At 39.1% G+C, this 21,398-nt stretch overlaps 2 protein-coding genes across 4 annotated transcripts in view; one reads left to right on the top strand and one right to left on the bottom strand.

Annotated features, from left to right (window-relative positions):
* CENPP (centromere protein P) overlaps positions 1 to 21,398 on the top strand; it is a 289,893-nt gene that overhangs the window by 98,708 nt on the left and 169,787 nt on the right. The window lies entirely within an intron of this gene.
* OMD (osteomodulin) lies at positions 1,178 to 12,222 on the bottom strand. The gene is made up of 3 exons (XM_055271949.2): positions 12,034 to 12,222; positions 3,459 to 4,418; positions 1,178 to 2,598 (listed from the first exon to the last, which is right to left on the bottom strand). The coding sequence occupies exons 2-3, from the start codon at positions 4,396 to 4,398 to the stop codon at positions 2,267 to 2,269; spliced, it is 1,272 nt and encodes a 423-aa protein (XP_055127924.1). The 5' UTR covers positions 4,399 to 4,418; positions 12,034 to 12,222; the 3' UTR covers positions 1,178 to 2,266.

Here is a 21,398-nt window from a genome sequence, read left to right as displayed (position 1 = left end):
ATTTTGGAACATTTTCATTACTCCAAAAAAGAAACCATATACCCATTAGCAGTTACTTCTCACTTTCCCCCATTCCCATGATCCCCAGCTCTAGGCAACCAATAGTCTTTGTCTCCATAGATTTCCCAGTTCTGGAAATTTCATAAAGATGGAATCATACAATTTGTGTCTTTTTATGACTGACTTCTTTCACTGAGCATAATGTTTTCAAGGTTATCCATGTTGTAGTGTATGTCAGTACTTCATTACTTTTTATTGCTGAATAATATTCCACTGTATGGATATATCACATTTTGTGTATCCATTGATGGACATTTGCGTGGTTTCTACCTTTGGATATGGCTGAATAATATTCCACTAAATGGATATACCACATTTTGTTTATCCATTGATGGACATGTGGGTGGTCTCTACCTTGTGGATAATGCTGCTGTGGACATATATATGCAAATTTTGGTGTGAACATGTGTGTTCAGTTCTATTGGGTGTATAGTTAGGAATGGAATCGCTGGGTTATATGTAACCTTTTTTTTTTTTTTTTTTTTTAGATGGACTTTTGCTCTTGTTGCCCAGGCTGGAGTGCAATGGCATGGTCTTGGCTCACCACAACCTCCGCCTCCTGGGTTTAGGCAATTCTCCTGCCTCAGCCTCCCAAGTAGCCGGGATTACAGGCATGTGCCACCATGCCTGGCTAATTATTTTGTATTTTTAGTAGAGATGGGGTTTCTCCATGTTGGTCAGGCTAGTCTCAAACTCCCGACCTCAGGTGATCCACCTACCTTGGCCTTCCAAAGTGCTAGGATTACAGGCATGAGCCACCACGCCCGACCATATGTAACTAACTTTTTAAAGAACTTCCATACTGCTTTCCTAAGCAGCTGCAGTATTTACACTCCTTCCAAAGGTGTATGAAGGCTCCAATTTTCCACATCTTGCCAACACTTGTTATTTGTCTGCCTTTTGATTTCAGCTATCCTAGTGAGCACATAGTAGTATCTCATTTATTTGCATTTCCCTAATGGCTCATAAATTTTAAATTGCTCTAGGCTAGAAATTGTCTTATCTTTGTTTTCTAAAACACCCATAGTATTTTCCACATATTAACTCATAATGTTTGAATTTATATCCTGTATTTAAAAATTACAAGAAAAGGGAGGTGGGCCTTAAGTTTTTTTTTTTTTTTTTTTTTTTTTTTTAACCTCTGTTGAAAATGTGCTTTGCCCATATTGTGGCATCATAGTTGCACATTGTACTTTGTTTATTGATCCCCTATTGCCAAGCCCTATATAAGAAAGGACTGGATGAATGTTGATTAGACGAATGAATGGAGTTTTCTTCATATTCATCCTGGATTCTTGAGGTTGTCCCTGGGAACAGGTGGGTGTTCTGGTTCTGATAATACTAATAATCTCCTCAAAGATATAAAGAGCATTAAGGACTTCACTTTAAACTGGTATTTCCAGAAAAAAAGACTTGCAAGCTTGAAAACTATTTCTGAAGTATAGTTTGACTTGTCTGTCTGTTGCATATTGTCAGAATTGTTACCATTTGTATAGACAGCCCTGGATTGGTATTTGTCCCTTTAGTTGTCCAAATACAGCTTTATAATTTTGTTGTTTTGGTATTCTGAGGCAAAAAGATTAGTTAATTTTGTGAATCTGTATGTCTTGGGTCCTTAGTAACTGGATGGCCTCTTACAAATCAAAAATATCATTCTATGCACTATGTGGTGAGCTAGGGGGATAGATGTCATAATGATGAGATCACAAATACCAGTGTGAAAGCTTTTCTGAAGAAGAGGTCAGAGAAAATGGTCTGTTCCTTAAATGAATGCTTGTTACATTAATATGCCCTCCTGTCATTTAAATATTGTCCTCAGAGTAATCAAAAAGGTCATGGCCTATGGGTCTTTACTGCTAATGCTACTTCCTTCCTCATTTTTAGAAAAATTACTGTTAATAGAAATGATACACTCACTTTCTTTAACATGATATTTCTGTATTTAAAAAGAGCATAAGAAACCATTAACATTTAATTTGATTCCCACTTGTCATTCTAATTTATATTTTTAAAGATTTACATTATTTTGAGTAAGTTCTAATCCTATGAAATGATGCAGATGTCACCAACAACTTAAATTCAATTCTGATCTTATACTAATACGTAATTCTAAATATATTACTTTGAGTAATACATGTTTACTTAGATTTACTATATTAAGTATAGGTTTTGTGAAGTCGTAAGTGTATACCTATATAGTTTCTTGCTATTCTTGATTTTCATAATAATGAGGGTCAAAGTGCCCTTCTGCTCCTTCTTGTTCTGGGCTCTCATGAGCGTTGTCAGGATCATCGTGATCTTCACTTTCATCATCATCATCATCATCTTGAAATCTCCTGAAAACTTGTGTCTTTAGTCGTATTGTTTGACCATTAGTGCTTCTTTGTTCACCATAATAAATAGTGTGTATATGAGGGAAGCAGAAGAAGATGTATGAGCTTATTGGTTCTTTTAGTTTATTTTGGTCCACACGAATGTATGTTAAATGGTGGTAATGTAGTGGGTCAATAGAAGGACACATCACTGAAAGATTCATCTCTGAAAGAAATAAATTAAAAATTAATCTTGCATTATAGTATAATCCATAGTTATAGCCATAATTCTATGTTAGGTTTTATGTTGTATGGGATATACTTCTGTTAATTAAAATACTTATAAATTGAATTAGGTTTCTTTTTTTATATTAATCAAATAATAAGAAAATTAAATTATAAATGAGTTTTATATTAACAAAATATATATGGCTTCATTGGCTTTTCTGATTAATAAATTCCTAGTAGAACAATCTCAAAAAAAATTATCTACAATTGCACTACTTAGGATACTCATATTTCTTCATATACTTTATGATTTCTCTCATATATATATATATATATATAAAATTATTATTTTTTTTTAAGACAGAGTTTTGCTCTGTCACCCAGGCCAGAAAGCAGTGGCATGATCTCAGCTCACTGCAACCTCCGATTCCTGGGTTCAAGCAACTCTCATGCCTCAGTCTCCCAAGTAGCTGGGAGTACAGGCACATGCCACCATGCCTGGCTAATTTTTCTATTTTTGGTAGAGATGGGACTTCACTATATTGACCAGGCTGGTCTCGAACTCCTGGCCTCAAGTGATCCACCCCACCCGCCTTGGCCTCCCAAAGTGCTCTGATTACAGGCATGAGCCAGTGCGCTCAGCCTATTTCTCAATATTTAAGGCAATAAAATTTAATAGAAAGGACTATAAACTGAATAGCACACATTTCTCTGGGGCAGATTTCTGCCATTCCCTTAAGCAACTTCAAAACAACCATTTTCAGCAATGTCTAAAGCATAGCTTATTGAATATTTTTTTCTTTAAAAGATCAGAATTCCATTCTTTCTCTCTTTAAAACACAATAAAAGTCTACATACTTTCTATTTCATTATTTTGTAGGTATAGGTGTTCCAAATTTCTTGGAATATAGAATGCTTGCTTCAATTTGTTGTGTCCAACACTGAGTTCTACAATGTTGGGAAGATTAAAAATATTATATGGGATGTCTTGTAGTTTGTTGTGTGACATTCTTAGAGTATGAAGTTTTGGAAGTTTGTCGAAGTATTTTTCAGGTATAGAAGAAATTGAATTATTTTCTAAAGACAGATACATAAGTGAAGAAGGCAAACCAGGAGGCATTGATTCTAATCTGTTATTGCAGAGGTTGAGCTGCATTAGTTTTTCCATTTTGGCAAAGATTTTGTCTTTTAGCAGAAAATCATGAAGATAATTATAACAGAGATCAAGCATGGTCAAGTTTACTAGCCCATCCATGGCATTTGTCTGCAGTTTGGAGATTTCATTGTAACCAAGAAGGAGTCTTTCCAGAGATTTAGGAAGAGGAAATGGAAATTCTTCTAAATTGTTATGCTCTAGATGAAGTTGTAGTAGATTTGGAAGCTTAGCAAACACACCATAATCAATCTTTTGAGATTTAATTTTGTTGTGGCTGAGGTTAATTTCTTTAAGATGAGTTGCATTGATGAATGAATTTGCAGTCACAGTCTCAATTTCATTGAACTGAAGGTAGAGTTGCTGAATGTGCATCGGAATATTTGGGATAATCTTGAGTTTGCGATTATCACAGTACATTGATGATGGAAAGTTAGTTGGACAGAAGCATTCACTGACACAGCCTAAAGTATACTGATGAAAAGGAACTCTGTAGTCTACATTTTGACGAAATGGGAATCCTGTTTGGTAATCATCATCTGGCTCTTGGTCGTAGTCTTCATCCCACTGATAAGTTTCATATTGGCAATGTACTTTGACTCCAAAAAAGAAGAAAATAACATATATTGGACTTAAAAAACCCATCTTCTTCTTTTTTTTTTTTCCTATTGCAAGGAGAAAAGGAAACATTGTGGAGAAAGTGAGTAAACTCAGAATACGCTTTATATAAATTGTCAGTTATATGAAATGTATTATACCTATGTCTATATATAAAAGAATATCCAGAAAGAATGGGCAGTGCTCAAACCAAAATTTTTTTCTTTCTTTTTTTGTGACAGTGTCTCCTCTGTCACCCAGGCTGGAGTGCAGTGGCACGATCTCGGCTCACTGCAACTTCTGCCTCCCAGGCTCCCAGGTTCAAGCGATTCTCATGCCTCAGCCTCCTAGGTAGCTGGGACTTCAGGTGCATGCCACTATGCCCAGCTTATTTTTGTATTTTTTAGTAGGGACAAGGTTTCATTGTGTTGCCCAGGCTGGTCTCAAACTCCTGACCTCAAGGGATCCTCTGGCCTCGGCCTCCCAAAGTGCTGGGATTACAGGTGTGAGCCACCACGCCTGGCCTCAAACCAAAATTAATGTTTAAGTACAAATGAAGTGAGATATTTTTTTTCTTTTTTCTTTTTCTTTTTCTTTTCTTTTTTTTTTTTTTTTTTTTTTTGAGATGGAGTCTTGCCTTGTCACCCAGGGTAGAGTGTAGTGGCACAGTCTTGGCTCACTGCAACCTCCACCTCCCTGGTTGAAGTGATTCTCCTGCCTCAGCCTCCCGAGTATCTGGGACTACAGGCGTGTGCCACCACGCTTGGCTAATTTTTGTATTGTTAGTAGAGACAGGGTTTCTCCATCTTGGCCAGGCTGGTCTCTAACTCCTGACCTCGGGTGATCCACTCACCTCAGCCTCTCAAAGTGCTGGGATTACAGGCGTGAGCCACTGCGCCTGGCTGAGATTTTTTTTTTTTTTTTAAGTCGCATATTACACTGAACTTGAGTCAAAAGTCTGGTATACTAGACTTTCGACTAAGTAACCATATTTTAAGAGTCCTCGTTTTGGCCAGGCGCGGTGGCTCAAGCCTGTAATCCCAGCACTTTGGGAGGCCGAGGTGGGCGGATCACGAGGTCAGGAGATCGAGACCATCCTGGCTAACACAGTGAAACTCCGTCTCTACTAAAAATACAAAAAATTAGCCGGGCGAGATGGCGGGCGCCTGTAGTCCCAGCTACTCGGGAGGCTGAGGCAGGAGAATGGCGTGAACCCCGGGGGGCGGAGCCTGCAGTGAGCCGAGATCGCGCCACTGCACTCCAGCCTGGGCGACAGCGAGACTCTGTCTCAAAAAAAAAAAAAAAAACAGTCCCCGTTTATCTTGCTTACTAGGGTATAGTTCTATGATGATAGCTTGTCATCACTCAACTACAGTCTGATCCCTCCACTATAAATGCTGGGTGTTCTTTGGAATTACCTGATCCTTTAATGATGGTCACTGCCTGGGGGAGGAAAGACCTTTATTTTAGTTAGAGAGCTTTTGCCTGGAAGATTCTACGACTTCTATTTGCTGATGCCTTTTTCTGCCGTTCAGAAGAACATGAAATGCTCCCTTTTATGTGATAACTTCAGATATTTAGAAATAGTATTCATGTTTCCTTTTAATATTTTCTGTCCAAAACTAATAGCACCATCAAATTTTCCTCATGAAACAGTTTCCAGAATCCAATTATTTAGTCTCTGACTCTGCTTGAATAACTACTTTAAATCCTAAAGACATACAATGTTTACATTCTACAAAGTTCAAGTGTCTTTACATTTTTCTTCCTAGCTTCCTTTTTCCATTAATATATTTAAGTTTTAGATATAAAAATATTATTAAAAACACACTGTCCCTGTCTACCAGGTGTTTAAAGTCTTGTGGAGAACCAAATACGCATGCACTAGAATGCAGGAGGAGGATATTGTGTGGAGCAGAATTGCAAGGGGGCACACTTCACAATGAACACTCAGTGCTGAAACTTGAAGTTCTAGGGAAGGGTCAATTATGTCCCAGATGAGAAGCCTGAAACCTGTATTTCATTTCTGTCAACATATCTGCCTCTTGCCTCATCAATAAAATAAGAATTGCAATTATAGCTGAATTATATACCTTGGCTGCTTATCTTGTATGTTGCTTTGTGTCTTTTTTTTTTTTTTTTTTTTTTTTTTGAGATGGAGTCTTGCTCTGTTGCCCAGGCTGGGGTGCAATGGTGTGATCTTGGCTCACTGCAGCCACCACCTCCTGGGTTTAAGCAATTCTCCCGCCTCAGCCTCCCCAGTAGTTGGGATTACAGGCATACTCCACCACACCCAGCTAATTTTTGTATTTTTAGTAGAGATGGAGTTTCACCATGTTGACCAGGTTGCTCTCGAACTCCTGACCTCATGATCCACCCACCTTGGCCTCCCAAAGTGCTGGGATTATGGGTGTGAGCCACTGCACCCAGCCTCCTTGTGTCATATCTTGCCTGCTTATCCCACCTGGTCGTTGTTAGCATTGTATGAGCTATGCATGTACAAGTACTTTGCATGTTGAAAACTGCTATCCAGATGAAATGAATGTATTATTTAGGAAAAAGGTTTTAAAAAATCCTACCTCTTTTATTCTGAGACCTTTCTACTTTTCCCATCCAGGGTTTCATGAGAGAATGAGTTTCCTAACAAATCGTTGCATATAATGAAATGACTTATCTCCTATTCATCTAGAATGGTTCTAGCTATTTTTCATCATTGGTATAATTGAGAGAATAGTTACTTAAGTTATTTTCTTTGACAGAACCCCATTTGAGAAAGGTTAAGAAACATCTCAATTTCTTCTTCTTTTCTTGTCAGAAATTATAAATGTATACTTGTAACTATTGTGTGTATTTGGGATTTGAAGTAGTTATTCAGGTAGAGTCAGAGACCCTCGAGCTCTTTTCCTGCAGTGATACTTCCCTTCATTCTTCCTCACCATTTGCTCGCGTGTACGTGCACCCTGGGTTTTGTCTTTGCTATTACTGGAACCCTTCATACTCTCCATTTTGAGTATTCCACACTCAGACCACTATCTCTATGTAGTAACTCCAGCTGCAATAATTCTTCAATTCAGTGGAACCTCAGCTGTATTGATTCCACTATTTTTCACTGTCCCTCATCCATACCTCCCAACATTGTCAGTTCCTTCTTACCAACTTAGACCCCATAGTTCATCACTATCGTTGCTCTTTTACACATGCCCTAAACTTTCTGGCTCCTTCAATCTGCCAAATTCCAACTCTGGTTACTCCAATTCTCCACCTACTCACAGCCCATCACAGCTGAATGTAACTAAAGAAAAACAGGAGCGCCGGGCGCAGTGGCTCAAGCCTGTAATCCCAGCACTTTGGGAGGCCGAGGCGGGCGGATCACGAGGTCAGGAGATCGAGACCATCCTGGCTAACACGGTGAAACCCCGTCTCTACTAAAAATATAAAAAAAATTAGCCGGGCGTGTTGGTGGGCGCCTGTAGTCCCAGCTACTCAGGAGGCTGAGGCAGGAGAATGGCGTGAACCCGGGAGGCAGAGCTTGCAGTGAGCCGAGATTGCGCCACTGCACTCCAGCCTGGGGGACAGAGCAAGACTCCGTCTCAAAAAAAAAAAAAAAAAAAGAAAAAAAAGAAAAACAGGAGCATGGTGACTGGTCTCACTCTTAATTCAAGACCACTAACCTCAAGTGCTGTCCTGCTGCATTTCCTTAGACCATCCTCTTTCCCTCTCTTCTACGCTACTGTTTTGTAACTTTCCTCTCTCAAGCCTCTAATACCTCATTCCCCATTATTGTTTTTGGGTGATGACCTTGCTTCTTTTTTTTAAGTCAAAAAAATAGGATCAAGATATCATTTATTTCTATTTTCTTATATGTATCCCTACCTACAAGAAAATGCTGAAATAGCAATGGTTTGGGTTTTGTTTTGTTTTGTTTTTAACAATATGTGCTTTTGAAACTCATGATGTTTCTTTGTGCAACTCTATATTACATCCATTTTTCTTTCTTTTCTGTGAGATTCGTGGAAGATGTCGCATTTGACCTAGACTTTGAAGGAGTGTTGAGGTTCTCATAGAGGGAAGTGAGGAAGAAGATCTCTGGCTAGGAAAAGATGAGCAAAAACATAGAAGCAACAGATGGTGATGTGTCTGGGAAATGTGGTTGGTTAACTCTTGAAGGAGCAAAATAAGACTATTAAATCCAGATCTGAAGGGATTAGCCTAACTTTTTTTTTCTGAGACAGAGTCTTGCTCTGTCACCCAGGCTGGAGCGCAGTGGTGCACTCTTGGCTCACCCTCCATCTCCTGGGCTCAAGTGACTCTCTTGCTTCAGCCTCCCGAGTAGCTGGGATTACAGATGCGTGCCACCACACCTGGCTAATTTTTTAATTTTTTGTAGAGACAGGGTTTTGCCATGTTGCTCAGGCTGGTCATGAACTTCGGGGCTCAACCAGTCTGCCCCCCTCAGCCTCCCAGAGTGCTGGGATTACAGGCATGAGCCACCACACGTGGCCTTGGAGGGCCTAAATTCTAACCTAAGGAATTTGCACTCTGGGAATGAATGCCTAATTTAATGAATTAACATATTTGGGCTGTGATTTCACCCTACAGTCAGTGTTTGTGGGTGAAAAAGTGGAGAATCTTGGAAGGAGGTAGATTTAAGGAGTTACGGTATCATACCAAAGGGCAGTGTTCAGAGCAGGCTCTCCTTGCTGGGCTGGAAACTCGCAGTGGATCTGCTTGGAAATGCTTATTCACCTACTGTACTCTACTACTTTACTGTATGTAAACATGCTTAGTGAAGCACTTTACAAATATTAGTAGTTAGTTTGATTGGGTTACATCAGTTTACAGTTGTCTTGAATTATTTCTAGTGGTGAGGCACTATGCTAAGTTGGTGGAGAATACAGAAATGAAGAAGACATGAAGCCATAGTCCCTTCTGTAAAGAGCAAACAGCTTAGTGGAGGAGAGAGAAAACAAAGTGAACCCTAATCTAAGGCAGAGGGTAATATCGTTTATAGCAGAGATAAGCAATGCTGTGGGGCCAGTGGCTTACCTCAGCTTTACAGAGACAGGAAAGTCTTTTGTAGACATCATTTGACCCAGACTTTGGGAGATTAATAGGAATGGATATAGAATATTATATACATTTTATACCCATTGATGATATTTTACGTATAATTTTATAATATTTTATTGTACTCATTATAGTATAACATATTAACTTTTTTTTTTTGGAGATAGAGTCTCGTGCTGTCACCCAGGCTGGAGTGCAGTGGCACAATCTCGGCTCACTGCAACCTCCGCTTCCCAGGCTCAAGTGATTCTTGTGCCTCAGCCTCCTGAGTAGCTGGGATTACAGGCATGCACCACCACGACTGGCTACATTTTTTTGTATTTTTAGTTAAGACGGGATTTTGCCATGTTGGCCAGCCTGGTCTCGAACTCCTGACCTCAGGTGATCCGCCCACCTCAGCCTCCCAAAATGCTGAGATTACAGGTGTGAGCCACTGCGCCTGGCTGAAAACTCAGCTTGAATTTTATCCTTTTGTTGAGAACATTAGCTAATCATCAGTTAGCAACCTTACATTTGAGAATTAGAGTCTGTTGTTCAACAACTATGAAAAATTGTTGGGAAAAAAGAAGGCCTTGAATCAAGACATCATGACCGGGGCGTCTCTGAAAATAAAGAGGTTCTTTTTTTTTTTTTTTTTTTTTTTTGAGACGGTGTCTCGGTCTGTCGCCCAGGCTGGAGTGCAGTGGCGCAATCTCGGCTCACTGCAAGCTCCGCCTCCCGGGTTCACGCCATTCTCCTGCCTCAGCCTCTCCAAGTAGCTGGGACTACAGGCGCCCGCCACCACGCCCGGCTAATTTTTTGTATTTTTAGTAGAGACGGGGTTTCACCGTGGTCTCGATCTCCTGACCTCGTGATCCGCCCGCCTCGGCCTCCCAAGTGCTGGGATTACAAGCGTAAGCCACCGCGCCCAGCCAATAAAGAGGTTCTTAATGTTGTCTGCTTTCTGTCTTTGTGAGCACCTAAGAAGAAAGTCTTCCCTTGAGGAACAATTTCTCTTCTAAACCTGAACTTATCTTAAACATCGTTGTCCTCCTCCCTCCACGTTCCTAACCATGTAGTACAATCTTGTCCCACTCCCTTTGATTAAGTGCAGTTTTCTGGCTTGAAATCCATCCTGTTTTCATCTATATGCTCATTATTTTCTATGCCTCTTGCTCTTTCCCCAGGATAATTTCCCCTGTTAAAACAATCTCTTATTTTATCCAAATTTTTCATTCCCCAACTAATCTCTTCTCAGTCATTTGCGAAGCATATTTTTATTACTTCTACTTTTCATACTCTACAATGTATGCCTTGTTCTCTATAGGATAACTCACAGCAATATTATATAATCATTGTTGATCATCTCATTTCCTAATATCTTTTAATAGAATCTAACACAATGCAGTGTTATAAGTGCTTAAAGATGTGTTGAATGAATGATTAAGTTAATAAGTTATAGGTTAAGGCTTGCTAGCAAATGCATCTCTCTACTAATGTTGATTATTCCTAGGCATTTATTTCCCTATGATAATTTCTTCAAATGAACATATTCATGAGAGCTTGACTATTCCTTTTTCTATTGAATATTTCTTCATCACAATATACTGTATTCCTCACTTTCCTAGTACATTGTGTAGTAGGAAAAGAACAAATGTGAAAAAGAATGTTTGGAGCAAAGTAATATATATGTATTACCAGTTTTCAGTGTGAATTTTTCATATTATAGCAATAAAACCATCTGTGTCATAACATTTCTCTTACTTGGAGAAAAGCACTCGTGTGTTCATCAAGAAAAGTTTCTACTGAAATTACTAATGAGATATAATTTACTTGTTCAGGAAAAGTTTAAAGTAAAATCCTCAACATTTTATTATGTTAAAGACAATTGTTTTTATTTGTATGACATAGAAACTAGCATATAAGAAAGCGAATATTAGCATATAATTTAGATTTTTCCAAAAAAATTCTAAATTTTAATTTTATAAAATTATTTTGCTATTAAAAATGCAATTACCTCAATTATTTTTAGCCATAATACATTTAAATTGTAATTAACTAAAACCCAAAGTAACTAGATCCTTCAATAGACTAGATAGAGCATCTGTATTTTCCCTTTGAGAAAGAAGTAAATGAAAAGAAAAACATTCTATATCAGGGATTTAGTCAGTAGAGAAATTTGGAGAAAATCTTGAGGAAAATCTTGAGTGAAATTTGTACAAATGCCCATCAACCCCCCAACCGGAATCACTAGCATTGCTCAGCTGTATGCCTCAAAGGCATTAGCTGGTTCTTTGTTACTTATAATTCATAGAGAAAAAGAGACCTAAGGAAGAGAAAGAGATTGATTCCTTTAACCTGAGAATCTCTCCTTTCATTCAAAGTAAAAAAAATCTAAACAAAGATTTTTTATTGGGTAAATCTTAAATGAGAAAGTTAAACTCATTATACTAGTTTATTTGAACATTTTGCCTAATCAAAAGTTTAATGTAACTTTTTTACCAGATTTTGCTTCCAAAAATTGTGCTTTCATAATAAATTCAGTCTATTTTAATATTAAACAAATCCAATATACTTTTTAAATTTTAACAGTAGGAATACATTCTTAAAAAATTGAAAATTATTTTATTATCATACCTGTTCAATTTGCTTTAGTTTTCAGGGGTTGATGAATTTGTAAATCCTTTAAATGAATCAGAAATTCCTAAATTCTTTAACTGAGTCTCTTAAAAATCCACAGTAACTCTGTGTCCAGACAGAGCTGTCTCTTGAATTACTGTAGCAATTTAAGCAAATACAATCTTCTTGGAAAACACTTGGGTTGAATTAAAATTATGTATTTCTTTTCATTACATGAAACTTTGTGGATTCAAATTAAGATGCTTGTGTTCTTGGTCAGATTTATGTGGCTTACTTCTTTCTTTTCCTCTTAATTTTGGTTTGAGGTGTGGCAAGAATTTCCTCTAATGTGAAAGGCAAACAAAACTAAATGAAACAGCATGTACTGATTACTGTTTTTATTTTCATTTTCATGCCAAAGAATTCTTCAAATTAAGGCCCACTGTGACAGGGAACTCCAGCGTCTCAGCAACTTAAGGTGGAACTCAAAATTTATTTTTTAATTTTTTGAGATGGAGTCTTGCTTTGCCGCCCAGGCCAGAGTACAGTGGTGCAACCTCGGCTCACCGCAACCTCCACCTCCCGGGTTCAAGCGATTCTCCTGTCTCAGCCTCCCGAGTAGCTGGGATTACAGGCATGAGCCACCACTCCTGGCTAATTTTTTGTATTTTAGTAGAGATGGGGTTTCACCATGTTGGCCAGGCTGATCTTGAACTCCCGACCTCAGGTGATCCTCCCACCTCCACCTCCCAAATTGCTGGGATTACAGGCATGAGCCACCACGCCTGGCCTGGAACTCAAAATTTCTTGAGTCCCTTGGTTGTTCAACACCTAGGTTCACATCAGTACTTCTATTTGTTAAAACAAGGAATCAGGATTAGAAACATAACATTTCGCATTGTTTATTTTTAAAATGCACTCAATTGTCATTGCTTACACAGATTAAGTATATGACTTTTCTATACAAAGGCTTACATCTTCATTTTTATCAGCTATTTCATTTCTCCTCTTTTTGGCAGATGTACCCACTAGAATGACTTCTAATATCCTTTCAGATAAAATTAGTGGGTTGCACTCCAAAGGTGTATCTCCAATTTGCCTGTTTTTAGTATTGCACAAAATAATTTTGTAGTATTGAATAAAATGGAATGAAAAGCTTATGTCTCTCAATAGCTATTGCCTTTATTTTGTAGATTTAGAAAATTTCTTCATTTCATAGAGCTATCCTGAGTAGTAACAGTTAACTGTTTTTAATGTTTAATTTTTACACTGTTTTCATATTCTAAACAGAGAGTTGACTTGTGTCTTTTGGCAGTGGACTCGGAGTTCATTTTGGGGGGGAATTCTTTTAAGCTTTTACAAACTAATAAAGTGAATCCTGGAGTTCATTTTGTTTCCTCAAAAAAGTGTTTTCCATTAGCTTTTTACAAAGAACTCACAAGATTTATTTTGTTAAACTTTGCATTAAGAAAAGTATACAGTGTTTCAAGTGATGCTTTGGCAGTTGTAAAAATCTAGTCTATTATTTGAGACATTGGTATGAAAAACGTGGCAGACCACATTTGAGCCAAGATTCCATCTTGTTACTGATCTTTTCCATATGTTTTCTGTTAGTGTCTTTGTTCTTAAAACTCAGGCTTTCACTAAGGAAAAGAGACCAAATCTGTGTACTTTTTTCAAAAATTGTTTTATAGGCCTTCACGGTCCTTTTGGAAGATTAACTGAAAATCAGCAGCCTAATGTTTATATAACTTCTCATTAACTCTGTGATTTGGATTTACGACATTGATTATGTTATTCGTGTTTTTAACAAATGTGAAAAAAATATATCAGTAGATAACTAGAGCAGACAGAATAAAAATGTCTAGAAAATTTAAACTGATTGGCAATGTCTAGGAGGTTTAAGGTGACGAGGGATGGGAATGCGGGGAGGTGGTGGTTAGTTAGAGTCAGGCCTTAAAGGAAAAAATAGGGGATGTGAGTTTGTAATAGTTCACTGTTTTAGTTAAGTGGTTATAATTGTAGCAATTGGGGAGAAAAGGAGTTGAATTGTTGAAAAGTGTAAATTATATGCTATGATTATACTTTGATTGAAATAGATTCAGTATCTCAAAGCTGAGTGACACAGGACTGGCTAGGAAAGGCCCTCCTGAGACCTGCTTAATTAACATAATAAGCATTACAATTTTCTGCTCATTTGTTCCACTTTATTTACTGGTCACCTACTTTGTGCAGATTTTAGGTGCTTGGGACTCAGCAGTGAAAGTCTCTGTTGTTATAGAGAGGGAAAACAGAAAATAAACATAAATAAGCATAAAATGCAGAATATAAACAATGTAGAGTGCGATGGAAGAGAATAATGCAAGGTAAAAGGATAAAAATGAATGAGGCATGAGGGTATGTGTCAACAGTTCAGGCACCACTGTATGTGGGGACTGGAATGGAACAATTAAGTTGTTGTATGGCAGATGGTGAGAGCCAGGTGTCTCACTGTTGGAGTGGAAGTTACAAATAAATAAGAGAGCTGAGGTGGCGACAGTGATTCATGTGATAATAGATTAAAGTTGAAGACATCAGTATGAACTCATATTTAGCTTAATATAGATATAGCTGGTTAAAAGGGAAATGTAATTATGTTATATATACATAGTACACACATAGACCTCCTTGCTCTGTTGGCTGAGAGATCCTACAAGCAGGAGCACTTTAATCAGCAACAACCACAAAGCCCAGATCTTGGTTTCTAACATCATTTTCCAGTAAAAGGAACCCGGGCTGCTCCTTGGAGAAATAGCTGATTCCAGGAGGACTGGAGCAAGGAAAGTAGGAGATGGGCCTGGAGCATTGTACAGTACCAGAAAAAGGGCACTCAGCAAAGAAAGGGATCTGGGGAGTCTCTGCTCTTCCACCCAGTTTTGCTGTGAACCTAAAACTGCTATAAAAAATAAAGTCTATTAATCTTTTTTGTTGTTGTTGAGACAGAGTCTGGCTCTGTCGCCAAGGCTGGAGTGCAATGGCGCCGTCTCGGCTCACTGCAGCCTCCACCTCCTGGGTTCAAGCGATTCTCCTGCCTCAGCCTCCTGACTAGTTGGGATTACAGGTGTGCACCACCACACCCAGCTAATTTTTGTATTTTTAGTAGAGCCTGGGTTTCACCATGTTGGCCAGCCTGGTCTTGAACTCCAGACTTCAGGTGATCCGCCTGCCTCAGCCTCCCAAAGTGCTGGGATTACAGGCGTGAGCCACCGCAGCTGGCTATTAATCTTTATTTATTATTTATTTATTTATTTATTTTTGAGATGGAGTTCCATTCTTGTTGCCCAGGCTGGAGTGCAATGGTGTGATCTCAGCTCACTGCACCCTCCACCTCCCGGGTTCAAGCAATTCTTCTGCCTCAGCCTCCCAAGTAGCTGGTATTACAGGTATGTGCCGCCACGTCTGGCTAATTTTGTATTTTCAGTAGAGTCGGGATTTTTCCATATTGGTCAGGCAGGTCTTGAACTCCTGACCGCAGGCAGTCCACCCGCCTCAGCCTCCCAAAGTGCTGGGATTACAGGCGTGAGCCACCATGCCCTGACTATTAATTAATCTTTTAAAAAGGGCAGGCAGACACTATTTTAAGTAGTTTAGATATTCAGAACTAAATATGGTGATGGAGTAAGCCAAGTTGGTATCAGAGTGGTGACAGGCCAGCTTGGCTGATGCCTAGTGATCTCGGAGGAGGGAGTAAGTGGTACTCTCATAGGTAGCCAGTGTCAGCAGGGTCAAGGCAGACATATGCCTGGAAGTAACCACCTCTCAGCTTTCTAAATGGAATCAAGTTCGTAAGGCAGATAATGACACTTAGCTGATGAACTACTTCTATCAGAAAGGCCACTTGGGCAGCCCTATAGAAACAGTCCAAACATTAATTGCAGTCAGTCTCTTGGTCTATCTGCTCCCCGGGGGCTATGAGGAGCAGAGGCTCCTGAATTCATGGCCCATACTCACAAGCTTTCTTGGCCGTCATCATTCACATTTTCTGTAAATGGTGCCCCCATCCCAACCCTGACCACTCTCTTGTGTAAGCCAGAAGTTTGGGAGTCCTTTAAATTAGTGCCTTCTCAAGTGTGGCAGGAGGTCCATCATCATCAGAATTACCAGAGCTGCTTATTAAAAATTCAGGTTCCAGCATCTTTATACTCAAGATCTACAAAATCAACCTCTGAGCATGGGCCCAGGAACTTCCATTTTAAACAAGTGTCCCAGGTCCCACCAAACCTTGAGAACCACTGATGTAAATACTTCTCCCTGACTTTCAAATTGAATCTGTTGGTGAATCTTCTGTGTTCCACACCCAAATATCTTTTTTATCTGTCTGTGTCTCATACCATGACTGCCATCATCTCAAACCCAGGTGTTCTGGGTAGGGTCTTGACTATGTTCACACATCTCCTTCTCCAAGCAATTTTCTTCTTGTCTGCGTAAAAATCAGACTGCACACTGTGTCTACTTAAACTTCCTTGTTTCTACTTGTTACTTGTTTCTACTTGTTACTTCCAGTGATGTTTTATTAAAAAAAGTAAATTCCAAACATTGATCTTCAAGATTGGGGATGATCTGACCTTGGCCTACCACTTGCTCATTCTTGGAATGTTCAGTTTGCACCACTGCTGGTTTCTGCTCTGTACCCACACTGGCTTCTTTTTGAGCCTCACATTGCCATGTTTCTGTCTTACTATGACCTTTGAAGGAGCTTCTCTGTCTCTTGAGGATGCTAGGCCTCTGTACCTCTCAATCTTGTTGTTAGCTAAATCTTATCTTTAAGACATCAACTTATGCCAGTTGCAATTAATTATGAATGTAATTATTTGTCTGCTTTCTCCTTTCTGACAAGACTCTTTTATGAGCTACCATGTCCCCAAACTGTCAATAGTGGGTGCTCAATAAATATTGTTTGAATGAATGAATGAATGCACAGTACCCTCCAATGCGCATCTTCTTCTCCATTTTCTGAATATGTTTCTACTTTCCTGACTGTTGGAGGAAAGATGCCTCCAGACAATGGCCTCTGTACCAATTCAGGGGAATAACCTTACTGTCACCTCCCAGACCTTACCTGGTGAACTCATCAGCAGGCCTCATAATGGCCTTTATGTGAAACAAACTTTTATTAACATAAAAGCATGAATACAGAAACACTGAAAACAGAAGACAATCAGTGAATACTTGGCTAAAGTCTACAGAACATAGAGAAGGTAAAGAACAAATGACTGTTATCCTTAACTCAGCATCTGAATCACCTGAATATAATCTTGTCATTTTCAGGCCAAGTGCAGTGGCTCACTCCTGTAATCCCAGCACCTTGGGAGGCTGAGGAGGGCGGATTACCTGAGGTCAGGAGTTCCAGACTAGTCTGGCCAACATGGTGAAACCTTGTCTGTACTAAAAATACAAAAATTAGCTGGGCGTGGTGGTAGGCGCCTATAATCCCAGCTACTCGGGAGGCTGAGGCAGGAGAATTCCTTGAACCCAGGAGGCGGAGGTTGCAGTGAGCCGAGATCGCACCATTGCACTCCGGCCTGGGTGACAAGAACGAAACTCTGTCTCAAAATAATCATTATCATCATCATCATCTTGTCATTTTCTTATGAATCCTTCCAGAGATATTTTGTACATATAGAAGCAAATACATATATTTAGAAATCATTATTTCTCAAAAAGCATTCTTGCATGAAATTGGAGATGTTTCTAATCTTTTCCTAATGTAAACAATGGTGCAGCTAATAAACTTGTATAAGGGACTGCATGTGTGCTAGTGTGTCTGAGGGGTCAATCCTCAGGCACAGATGTGATTGTCCACCTCAGAGGCCCTTCCAAGTGGCACTCCCAGCTGTTAAATCCTCCGCATACCATTTTATCAGGTTTTAATCTTTCAGTGATCTGGTGGGTTAAAATGGTATCTTACAGTTGAGTTCTTATTTCTCTTACTATGGATCTGGTTGAATATCTCTTATATTTTACATCCCTGTATGCTGCGTTTTCTGGAACTGCTTGTATCTTTTATTTCTATTGTATTGTAGGTCTTTTGCTTAATGACTTTTAGGGGTTTTTTATGTATAAGGGAAACTATGTGCTATGACTTATAACTATTATTTTCCAATTTGTAATTTGCTTTTGATTGTTTTGCCATGAAGACTTTTTGTTACATCATTGGGTGTATCCGTCTCTTCTCTTTTTTTTTTTTTTTTTTAAGATGAAGTCGTTCAAGTGATTCTTCTGCCTCAGTCGCCCGAGTAGCTGGGATTACAGGCACCCGCAACTACACCTGGCTAATTTTTGTATTGTAGTAGAGACAGGGTTTCATCATGTTGGCCACGCTAGTCTCGAACTCCCGACCTCAGGTGATCTGCCCACTTCGGCCTCCCAAAGTTCTGGGATTACAGGTGTGAGCCACCATGCTCGGCCAAGTTTATCCATCTCTTCTTAACAGCCTCCTGGCTTTTGTGTTGTAGTTACTTCTGCATTCACAGAAAAATTCTTCCTTGATTTCCACTGTTCATTTTAGGACTATTATGGTTTCTTTTGTTGTTGTTGTTTTTGTTTTATTTTTATTTATTTTTTGTTGAGATGGAGTCTCGGTCTGTCACCAGGCTGGAGTGCCGTGGCGCGATCTCGGCTCACTGCAACCTCCACCTCCTGGGTTCAAGCAATTCTCCTGCCTCAGCCTCCCAAGTAGCTGGGACTACAGGTGCACACCACCACTCCCAGCTAATTTTTGTATTTTTAGTAGAGAGACAGGGTTTCACCACGTTGGCCAGGATGGTCTCGATCTCTTAACCTCGTGATCTGCCCGCTTCAGCCTCCCAAAGTGCTGGGATTACAGGCATGAGCCACTGCGCCTGGTCAGTTTCTTTATTTTTAAATTTAAAAAATTTTTTTGCATTTGAAAATCTGGTATGTTTAGTGTTTACAGTGCTTGTTAAGTATGATATGTGATCCCACTGAATTTGTTGCTGGCATTAATTGAATAGTCCACCTTTCCCCTATCAAATTTGAAATGAGACTGTTTCCATACACTAGATTTCTTTAACTATTGAAGGCATTTCTCAACGTTATATTATTTCCCTTTGACATGCCTGTCGATTGATGCACTGTTGGCATTTGATGTGGATAAGGGTATGTTTGTTTAGATCTCATTAATACTTGATACTTGATATTCTCTACCTTTTTCCAATTTGATAAGTATTCAGTGGCATTACAGTGTGATTTTAACTTCCATTGGCCTGCCTATTAAAGAGATTGAACATCTTTTCAAATGTTTTTCAGCCATTTGGATTTTCTCTTCTGATGTATGCCTGTTGATGTTTTTTACTCGTTTTTCTTTTCTTTTCTTTTTTTTTTTTTTTTTTCTGAGACAGAGTCTAGCTCTGTTTCCCAGGCTGGGGTGCAGTGGCATGATGTTGGCTCACTGCAACCTCTGCCTCCCAGGTTCAAGCAATTCGTCTGCCTCAGCCTCCCGAGTAGCTGAGATTACAGGTGCCTGCCACCACGCCCGGCTAATTTTTGTATTTTTAGTAGAGATCGGGTTTCACCACATTGGCCAGGCTGATCTCAAACTCCTGACCTCATGATCTGCCCACCTCAGCCTCCCAAAGTGCTGGGATTGCAGTCGTTAGCCACCACGCCTGGTCTTTACTCATTGTTCTATTATGTAATTTTTTTAAATTGATTTTTACAAGTTCATTATATCTCATAGATACTAACCTCTTGCTAGTTATACCTATGACTCTGTGTTACAGTTTTTCAGTTGATTCTCTTGAATTTTTTAGGCACATGTGGATCACATGAAAATGGTAATTTTGGCCGGGCTCAGTGGCTCACGCCTGTAATCCCAGCACTTTGGGAAGCTGAGGCGGTTGGATCACCTGAGGTCAGGAGTTCGAGACCAGCCTGGCCAACATGGCAACACCTGGTCTCTACTAAAAATATAAAAATTAGCTGGGCGTGGTGATGGGCGCATGTTATCCCAGCTACTCAGGAGGCTGAGGCAGGAGAATCGCTTGAACCTGGGAAGCAGAGGTTGCAGTGAGTCAAGATGGTGCCATTGCACTCCAGCCTGGGCGACAAGAGCGAAACTCCATCTCAAAAAAAAAAGGAAAAAAGAAAATGGTAATTTGACCTTCTCTTTAATTGCTTTTAAGGGACTAGCTCTTTGTTTGAAGGACATTTTGTAAATCTTTAGTATCTAGACAGCTGGACTATTTATTGTTTGGTCTTTCTCCCAGTTAGCTCCTATAAACCACATGAGATGAAAGTACGTTTGAAATCAATAAGCCATGTGACAACAAAACTAGCAAATGTCGTAGAATCCTCACCAAATAAGGAAGATTGGGTATAAAAGCCAGCACACAACCAATCACAGGCTGCAAAAGAAGCAAGAGAGCACCCATAGGCATGGGGAGCAGCCAGTACTCCTCCCTCACAGAAGCAAAGTCCCAAAATTATATACACGATTAAAAAATGACTTTCTACATAATTAATTCAAAGTTTCTTCTATAATGACTGGTACTAAGTACAAAGTACTTAGTTCTTAGCATTTAGCACTTTTCACATTTTCAGGACTAGGAAAGGGTGGAAAGATGCATTTTACTTGGTGAAATCATTGGGAAATATTTTTGTTGTTGAGGAGGTGCATATAGAAGTAGACCCTTTAATTTCGGGAATACATAATCCATCGTATTAGTTAATTGGAGGAAAGGGCACGAAAAAGATAAAAAAAAATTTGGATTTGAATCTTTCATGGTATTGATTTATTTTTTCTTCTTTGACTAAATAAAAAACATACCCTGAGATACCAGAAAGCAAAAAGGCATTTGGGGAGTGCCTTAGTTCATCTTTTGCTACTATAGCAGAATACCACGCACTGAATAATTAATAATGAACAGGAATTTATTTCCTCACAGTTCTGGAGTTATTGGGAAGTCCAAGATCAAGGCACCCAGCATTTGGCAAGGGACTTCTTGCTGGGTTAGAGAGAGCAAGAGGTAGTGATTCCACTCCTGTAATAACAGCATCAGATAACCTAAATACTTCTTAAAGTTCCCGCCTCTTAATACTGTTATGATGGCAGTTAGATTTCATCATGATTTTTGGAGGAGACAAACATTAAAACCATAACAAGGAAGGGGGAGTAAATTACTCCCACAATCAGTTTTCTGTTTGACTGGTACTTGGTACAGACAATGAGTCTCCCTAATTATATTTGATTTTTTGTAAGGCAGCCTCATACCTTTTTTTCTTCTCTAACGTGGGGAAAAGGTACATTAGGCAGAAAGATTACGTTCTACAAGTTAATAAGGGATTATATAATTTGAGATACATTTATAAAACATTATTATTTA

The sequence above is a fragment of the Symphalangus syndactylus genome, chromosome 3 (genome assembly GCF_028878055.3).
Source record: "Symphalangus syndactylus isolate Jambi chromosome 3, NHGRI_mSymSyn1-v2.1_pri, whole genome shotgun sequence".
Classification (NCBI taxonomy): domain Eukaryota; kingdom Metazoa; phylum Chordata; class Mammalia; order Primates; family Hylobatidae; genus Symphalangus; species Symphalangus syndactylus.
The sequence above is the reverse complement of the archived record's forward strand: the minus strand, read 5'-3'. Positions and strand labels throughout refer to the sequence as shown.

Excerpts from the sequence above, each read along its gene's own strand:
- OMD (XM_055271949.2), bottom strand. The coding sequence starts at position 4,398 with ATGGGTTTTTTAAGTCCAATATATGTTATTTTCTTCTTTTTTGGAGTC. Across the intron at positions 2,599-3,458 it reads ACAAAATAATGAAATAGAAA|AGATGAATCTTTCAGTGATG; the intron begins GTATGTAGACTT and ends TATTTCTTTCAG.